Source organism: Acromyrmex echinatior, chromosome 8 (genome assembly GCF_024713525.1).
Source record: "Acromyrmex echinatior isolate Ae372 chromosome 8, ASM2471352v2, whole genome shotgun sequence".
NCBI classification, from domain to species: Eukaryota; Metazoa; Arthropoda; class Insecta; order Hymenoptera; family Formicidae; genus Acromyrmex; species Acromyrmex echinatior.
The window spans coordinates 13,878,172-13,887,988 of NC_141859.1; the positions used below are offsets into that span (position 1 = coordinate 13,878,172).

The 9,817-nt window shown below is 32.4% G+C and overlaps 1 protein-coding gene across 1 annotated transcript; it reads right to left on the reverse strand.

Moving 5' to 3' along the window:
- Positions 1 to 6,802: 6,802 nt before the first annotated feature.
- On the reverse strand, positions 6,803 to 7,837 carry LOC147908837 (uncharacterized). The gene has a single exon (XM_087408761.1). The coding sequence runs from the start codon at positions 7,835 to 7,837 to the stop codon at positions 6,803 to 6,805; it is 1,035 nt and encodes a 344-aa protein (XP_087264887.1).
- Positions 7,838 to 9,817: the final 1,980 nt, after the last annotated feature.

Consider the following 9,817-nt stretch of genomic DNA (forward strand, 5'->3'; position numbering starts at 1 on the left):
TCTGCACTATTTTCATATAAGCACGCAATTGGAGATCTACGCAATAGACTGTGGAAAATTTAACAACTGCGCGATCCGGCTGCCCAATGAGGACAACAAGTGATTGAGCTTCAGCAGCCACCGCATGAAGGAACGCGTCCCATTCATGATGTACGTCGATCTAAAATGCTTCCTAGAGAAGATGAAGATAGACATGAAAACATCCAGGTATACATATCAGCAACATCGGGTATTTAGCTTAATATACTATGTCCATTGCTCGTACAACTCATTGTGTATGTATCGTTTTCGTCGCGATAATGTTTGCGTCGCATGGTTCGCTGAGGAACTTAAAAATTTAGCGCATAATGTAAATACTATCCTGTCTGCTAATGTTCCCATGGCAGATTTTACGCGGGATGATTGGCAAAAATTTAACAATGCCATGTACTGCCACATGTGTGAAAAACCGTTCGCGCTGGATGACACACGATCATTGCCACTTTACAGGGCGATATAGAGACCCCGCGCCTTAAAAAAAATTCAAAAAAATTTGCAACTAAATTATAAAGATTTATATTGCATTCCCGTAGTTTTTCATAATTTATCGGGCTACGACGCACACTTTATTATTAAGAATATAGCTACCGCGTATAAAGAACGTACAGAACTAAAGAAAAACACATTTCATTTACATAATTAAAGAAAAACACATTTCATTTACAAAATATGTCGATAACACCAAAAATGATCAAAAGAAAACTTGTATAAAATTATGATTTATCGATTCATTTAAATTTCTCAATACTAGTTTAGAAAAATTAACATCGTATTTCGATAAAAATAAATTGAAAATTACGCGGTTAGAATTTTTTAATCTCAGCGCGGAGAATTTCAATCTTCTTACACGTAAAGATATATTTCCGTACGAGTACGTTGACTGCATCGAAAAATTGGAGGCTACATTCTTTCTAGAGACTACATCTCCGTGCGAATCGTTTTATAATTCGTTAACTACGGCGACACTGTATCCGAGAGTGATTACGCACATGTCATAAATGTATGGCAGCGATTCTCCATTCGAACCCTCAGTGAATACAGTGATCTATATTTAAAAACAGATGTATTGTTGTTGGCCTATATATTTGAGAATTTTCGGGATAGTTGCATCATCAGTTATAGACTTGATCCCACGTATTATTATACACTGAGTTTTATATCAAACGCGATCTTGAAATATAATCACGTCAATTTCGAACTTCTTACATGGTTCTATTCATCGAACGTGGTATACGTGGCGATCTTCAAACGAGTCGATGTTCAAACAGGTATGCGCAGGCCAACAACAAGTACATGCAGTTCTATGATTCATCGAAACCATCGACGTACCTGATGTAATATTATGTTAATAATCTGTACGGTTGGACAATGTATCAATCATTGCCATATGCCGATTTTCGCTGGATCAACGACGTTTTGACAATTTTGATGTTATGAATGTCGCATTAGATTCACCGACGTTCTCGAGATTGACTTGGAGTATCCGTAACATGTCCATGATGCGCACTATCCGATCTATCGTTTTGTCCAACGCGCGGAAAACCACCCAGCAAGCAAGAAACTCCTCGCGACATTGTATGATAAAAAGCGTCTTACATTATCGTAATCTGCAGCAATGTACTCAGTCTCCGCATTACAAAGATCCATCGTATACCGCAATTCGCGCAATCTCCATGGCTTCGCGAGTACATCGAATTCAAATACAATACAAATTTTAGAATTTTAGCAAAGAATGAGTTCGAGAGAAACTTATTCAAATTAATGAACAACGCGGTTTTCGGCAAGACTATGAAGAATGTGCGTGACCATGTTAATGTGCGACTCGTAATGCGTTGGGATGGGAGGTATGGTATAGAGGCAATGATCGCGAAACCAAACTTTCATAGTAGAAGCGTTTTTTCTGAGAACCTGATAGAAATACGGAAACTCGAGGTGAAGTTCGACAAAACGATATATGTGAGTATGAGCATCCTCGATATCTAAAATGTGTTTATACGAATTTCACTACAAGTACATGTTATCGCTCTTTCATAAAAAATGTAAAATTATGTATACCGATACAGACAGCCTTATTTATCACATTGAGTGCGACGATGTCTACGCTGTTATGAAACGCGATATCAATAGATTCGATAGGAACGATTACACGACCGATAATGCTTACGACATTCCGCTAGTAAATAAAAAAGTTCCCGATTTAATGAAAACAATGGTGCGATTATGATCGAATTCGTCTGACTTAGAGCGAAAATGTACGCCTTGCATGTCGATAGCAAAAAAGATACTAAGAAAAAGGCTTCAAGAGCAACGTTGTAGCGAGATCCATAACGAGATCCATAATTCAATGATAATACGCAGTGTCTCAATGACACAATTGAAATGACGCGCAGTCATGCATAAGATCGAAATTGCACAAAGTATACACCATATCCGAAACGAAAATCACTCTGAATCCAAACGATGATAAGCGGTACATTGTTCCAAATTCTACTGATACGCTGCCATGGATATATTAAAAAATATTATTATAAAAAAATTCATTTCTTTTTTTTCGTATTTATGTATTTTTTATTAATAAAAACACACTTGTATATGATGTACAATATATTTAATATGTATGTTATGTATGTTATGTATAGTACGTATAATAAGTATGTGTAATAAGTATATTATGTACAGTATATGATACGTACGTTTGCATGTATAATGTACATATGCATGTATAATGTATATATGTATGCATGTATGTATGTATATATTGTATGTATAATATGTACGTGTGCACGTATAAATGCATCTGTAATATTTGTAATGTGTATAACATATAATGCGTTTATATTTAATATATATTTACATAGGGAAAAAAATAATTACATAATTTATAATAAATTTTATTTTCATGACACACTATCCTTGTGTATCCAAGAACTGTGCGAATTATCAAAGTCGAACCATTTCACGTTAACCTTGTTTCCTTTTTTACGCAATACCTTTTCAATTAGATATACGTCGGGATTAGCGATGCAACTCATACTCATAGAATCCTCCAGCGACCGATTTTTCGCGATAATCTTCCAGTAGATACGTCACAGGATTAGATTTCTGTACTTTGTTGATTCTAAACACCTCCGTGATCCAATTTGGTGTGTAACCATTCTCAAAAATCGTCTTGAATTTGCTTACACGTACCGAATCACCCATTTTGAATCGCGGGAGTGCGACGACCTTTACGCTACTATATATCGTAGATGTATTGTAAGTAGTTTTACTTTAAGAGTTTGTCAGCAATCATGGGAATTACATCGATGGGCCGCATACCGATAGTTTGATGCTTTCGCGCGTTGTACTTAGACACGAGACGCGGTAGCAAGTCGATCCATCTATAATTTCCAGTGCGTAAATTGTTTCCACATATCGTTTTTCAACGTACGATTGAATCGTTTAATGACAGATCATTATGGAATATATTGAATAATGATTTATATTGTATTTTTTCGGACATCTTTCATCGTCACGAATTATCTTTGCGATCACTGTAGTCATCTCATTTCCACTCTTGTTTTCAGCGGTACGGCCCATGCGTGCTTACTCAACACATCGATAATGTGAATGTAGTGATAATCTTTGTTGAATCGTGTGTAAGGCCGCATCTCGACCACATCAGCCTACCACAGGTCATCGTATCCGTAAACTATGACACGTCTGCATGGAAAATTTTTTCTCGCCGGAGCATGTTCTTCCAATAATCGCCACTTTTCAAGGTTTTTCTTCTTAGACATGTTACGTTATGTTATGATTATTGCTATATATTGCGTAAAATATCAGAAAGTTCTTAAATGCAAACGTTATTCATCGGCATTTTGATGTAAAATGATTGTATCTCTTTTCAATTTATAATAAAGCCAACTTCATGAAGCTCCTCAATAATAGACAATATTTCGTTACCATGAGCGTTATTACCTGCCTAACGTGAGGCCTCAAGCAATCGGAGACGATCCACTAGCTCGTTAGGATACCAATGAACAAAATCGATTTTATTGTCGTTTAGAGTAGTGCGTGGTAAACCTTTTTCGACTCTTTTACCTAACTTGTCTAGTTTCCTGGACAGTGATGCGAATTCCGGGCCGCTTGCAGCACGCGATCAGCTCCACCGATCGACGGTCTGGCGCAACCGGTAGCAACACAAGCATGAGTCCGTGTGACTTGGTTAGTTAAAAGCGTGCCGACTATTATCGCTCTATCCTTTTTGCACTACGTTCTAATTGCTTGCCTTGTCGGCGCGCTGAGAACGAGAGAGAACTTTGTTTCACTCAAACGAGCGTCGAGCAACCGAAATATGCTTTCTCGGCCTCTCGGCTCTCGACGTCAGGCGTGTATCAAGAGACATAGAGGCATAGGAAATGCACGTTCTAAATAATATATAAGTTTTAATAAATTGTAATAAATTGTAATATACCCCTCCCATAAATCCAGAATATTATAAATCGTGTCAAAACGCGATAGTTAACAGAAGATTAATTGTTTATGATTTTCCATTCGTGTTATGTACCACGGTCATAAATTCGATCCGCAAGAAATTGACATGGTCGAGCGCGTAAGGTGTCGTAAAGATCGGAAATAAGTACTATAATTAGTAGTAAACATATATATTAGATCAAATATATTTTCATATAATTTTTGAAATTATTGTTCGTATGTGTAATTTTTAAGCAATAGTTGTAGGAAAAAACCGATTCGCTTTTCAAATAAAAAATTATTTATAGGCAAATAAAAAATTATTTTAAAATTACACAACATATGAAGGCTTTTAATTGTGCATTACAAAATTATATTGGTATCATGATTATTTATATTATTAGTAATCTCGTTTTCAAAATTTTGTTTACAAAATTTTCATTAACAGAATTTTAAATGCGGATGTGATAGTTAGAAAGAAACATTTTATACAAAATATTGATCGATACAAAGCGTATTTGTCATAAACGCAACATTAAATATGTTTTTTTTAACAATAGAAGTCAAAACGTGGTTAAACTTAAAACAATGTGATTGAAAAGGCATACACCACGAGCGCAAGATGTTAGTAGCGAAATATTTATATTTTAATTAAAAGTAATAAAAAAGGTTCTGTACTTATAAACAAAAGGTAGTATAAAAGAAGGGCAAAGAGCCAATAACGTATAAAAGAATTATAATTTAAATAAGCAAAACTAATACAAAACAATTAAAATAAAATAAAATAAAAATAAACGTTTCAACTCCAATCGAGTCATTTTCAATGCAATCTTACATATAAATATTATTCTAAATTAAAAATTCGTACATAATCTTACAATATTCTTACAATTCCTTAATATAAAATTTCTTCTTTCTGTGTAATACGCTGCGAGTCATTTTTATCAAGAATTAACAAAGTCATAAGAAAATTCTGGAAAAGTAACCGTAAACAAAAAGAATTAATATTAATCACATAAAAATTAATAATATGATAATATACCTTAGTAAATCTGTTAAGACTCCAATAATACACAACGAGAAAAAAATGTAAAATATGGTCCATTTCGTGGTATAAAATAGTCTTTTTAATTTAATAGGTTATTATAAGCAAATTCGCAAAGGTAACGAGCATCTGACTTACACGATATCAAAGAACGAAATGTCAAGCAGAAAAACATTATCGAGAACGGAAAACGGAAAAATACGGGGGAAAAGGAAAGAACGTGTTAGAAAGGAGAAAGAGAATGTATAATGTCAGAAAACAAATCCGGCAAAGACTCCGTGTCATTTTGTCTATTAATCCCATGCTTCTGTTTTTTAATATGGACCATTTCAGATATCAACCTTTTATTATATAAAGGCTCTACATCTAATATTTCCACTTTATCCCATTTAAAGTTATGATTCTCCTCAATACGATGGTTAGAAATCACTGATGGAGATTTTGAACTTATATTGATATCAGAAACATGTTCATGCAATCTGGTCTTTAATTGTCTTTTAGTTTGGCCAACGTAACTGGCATCACAATCCTCACAAGATATTCTGTAGACCACATTTTGATTCTTAACGTGTTCCAAATCATCCTTTCCTCTTCTTATGAAACTTCTCAATGTGTTAGGAATAGTAAAAGCCAATTTACAATTAAACATATTAACAATAGGTATAAATCTTTCGGATATCGTATTAACATACGGAATCATAAAAAACCTCTTCTCAATGTCATCCTTATTCTCATTCAAATTATTAATCTTATTAATGTGATATTTTATTCTATTATGAATAGTCGAAAAAATAAAACGTAACGGATACCCATTCTGTAAAAAAATCTTAATAGCGTCAATCAAATTATTTTGTTGGAATTTCGGATGACACAAACGAAAAATCTTATCCACGACTCCATAAATTACACCTCTTTTATTACAAAGTGGATGATGTGAATGGAAATTAAGAAATCTGTCGGAAAAAGTTGCTTTACGGTATATATCAAAAATGAGATTCTGTTCTTCAATAATCAACATCGTATCTAAAAAACTTATTTTTCCATCAAGGCCAATCTCCATGGTGAACTGCAATCTATATGTAATGTATTAAAGTATGTAATGAATTAAACATATCCAAAATATCATAAACACTCTCAGAAGGAGCGGCTAAGATAATATCATTAACGTATCGATAGTAAAATAGCAATAGACAAGGCAGCATTCCAATAGCCATTTTTTCAAAGTCCTGCATAAAAATATTTGCAACAACAGGTGACAAAGGTTCACGGGAGTCCCAAATATCTGCTTCTATATTTTTTGTTAAAAATAAAAACCGTCGAATTCAGAACCATACGAAAGGCTATCAAAAACTCGTCCAAAGGAATTTTAGTCTTCTTGGACATAGCATCCCACCTTACAACCACACTATCAGATGCCAAATCTATAGGTATATTAGTAAATAGGGATACCACATCCAAGGAAACCAAAACAGAATCTGGTTCCAGTTTAACATTCTTAAGTTTATTAATCAAGTCAAAGCTGTTTTTTATGAAACTAGGAGTCTCTGGTATAGAATCTGTAATAATGTTATGCAAAAACAATGACAAATTATATAATGGGCTATTTAACGATGAGACAATGATTCTCAGAGGATAATTTTGTTTGTGTATCTTCGTCAAATCATAAGCTCTAGGAATGATCCCATCAGTCGTACGCAACCTCCGATACGTCAAGTCATCTATTAACCCTTTTCCTTTCCACCTACTAAGCAAGTTACGTAAATCACCCGTAAGTTTTTTTGTAAGATCTTTAGTTATTAATTCATATGTATTTTTATCCGAAAGTATCAATTCCATCTTGAATATGTAATCTAATTTATTTTGAGCAACGGTGACATTACCCTTATCAGTTTTGGAAATTAATATTTCAGGTTTATCTTTTACAAATAATTTCGTTGTCTTAAACCAATCGACTAACAACTTGTCATTCGAGCTGGTCCCAGGAAAATCATTCCGAAACTTATCCATAATTGAAACACTATTATTTCTAACAAAATTATTTATGTTATTCCGACGGCCAATAATATTATTCTCAATATTCTTAATAAACTCTGTCAATGTTCTATCAATATTCTGTTTATTAATAGGAAGACCAAAGCCTTCCCCCAATTGAAGCAGACATTGGACCTCTAAAGGCATGTCAACATTGCTCAAATTAAGGAAACATTTATTATTTAAAACGTCTAGAGGAGCTGCATCTCCAAACAGTTCAGACGAAATGTGAATCCTTTCTATACTTTGTACAGGAATGTCATTCATGACCTTGTTAGATGTAATTTTATTAAGCAGTTCATTATTCAAAGCACAACAGTAAGAAATTGGCTTAATATTTGCTTTTTTATCTTTAAAATCTTTTTCTTTCAACCATAAAATCTTCTTGTCAATTTTTCTTGTATGTTGATAAAAGTAAAAACTATTAATATTATTTAAGTATTTGAAAAACTCACAAACCATGGAGACCGGTAAAACATAATGGATTTTAAAGGAAAAATCAACGATGCTCATCCTAATTCTTGTTAATTCTTGATAAAAATGACTCGCAGCGTATTACAGAGAAAGAAGAAATTTTATGTTAAGGAATTGTAAGAATATTGTAAGATTATGTACGAATTTTTAATTTAGAATGATATTTATATTATTGTAAGATTGCATTGAAAATGACTCGGTTGGAGTTCGTTTTTATTTTATTTTATTTTAATTGTTTTGTATTAATTTTGCTTATTTAAAATTATAATTCTTTTATACGTTATTGGCACTTTGTCTTTCTTTTATACTACCTCTTATTTATATTTTAATAAATTATCATAGAATAAAAACAATACAATAAAATAGATCTCATATATCAGGTTATCTTCAGTATTACAAAATTAATGTGTGTTATAACTTTCATACATGTTGAGAACACCTAATTTCGAATAAATTTTATTCACGTTATAATAATGAGATAAAATATTAGGTGTAGTAAAAAGAAATCCATTATTTTTCCATAGATGGCTTTAGTAATCTGTATCACGCGTAGACGAGATACAGATTACTAAAGCCATCTTTTGGAAAAATAATGGATTTGTTTTTACTACACCTAATATTTTTCACTCAATTACAATTATATTTTCGAAGAGCTTGACGCTCAGGTTATTGTTATAAATTTTTTTAATCCATAAAATCATGTCAAATACTCCAGATGTCAATTATCGTTTTTTTGTCACAAAGTTAGTCGAACTTATTGAAACACATAATTTCAAGATTCTATTAAATGCGAAATTTATTGATAATGTTAATAGTACTTCAATTGAAAAAATTAATATAACTGTGATATATATGCATATATATATATAAATTATATTATGTGTTAACAATAAGTTCAGTTGTGGAATCCAAGACTTGGAAAACTATATTGAACTGCTCAAGAGTCGAAAACAAAATATCTAACTCTAAATCATGAAAGACAGTTTATATACAATTTTGTTTATTTATGAAGATCATTTCTGACGTTAGTCTCTTTTAAAAGAATGATTCTATATCTAACATCTGAATATTATCCCAATTAAATTTGTGACAATATTCAAATTGATGTTGTGAGACCACATTGTGAGCGCCATTTAATTTTTTAATGTTAGTTTTATGTTTATTTATTCCAGTTTTAACTTTCCTTTTAGTTTGGCCCACATAAGAGAGTTGTTTTTTTTATATGAACCTTTCATCGATTAAGTCGAATACCATACATGTCGAATCATTATTTTTCCTACAATTTTTATTTTAAGGTACACGAATAATTGCAATTGTTAAATACGAAAATATATTATTTGACTTTATACAGATGATCATTTAAATTTGTATCACGAAAGTATATTAAGGGGAAAAAAGGGAAAAACAGGATTTTTGCGTGAGACTATCAGTGTATTGTCCGCGCATTTTATTTACTCAGCCACATCGATTAATTGAGTTTGACGTTTACTAGTGCAATATAGAATCCACACGATGAACGCTCTCGTGTTCTCGTATTCTCAAGAATCTCGGGTTTTCGATGCAACGTGCGATATTATTATCAAAATATCACTCTCCTCTATTTTCTTATATATTTTAAACACTAATCGGAATAAAGTGAGGTGTATTAGATATTATTATAGTGCATACTTCTACGAATTACGCAATATTCAAATTTGTGAGTGTGAAAGTATTCACTCTCGACCAATATGTACGTCTTTTAATTTAAGATGTTATGTTAAGTATGTTATAATG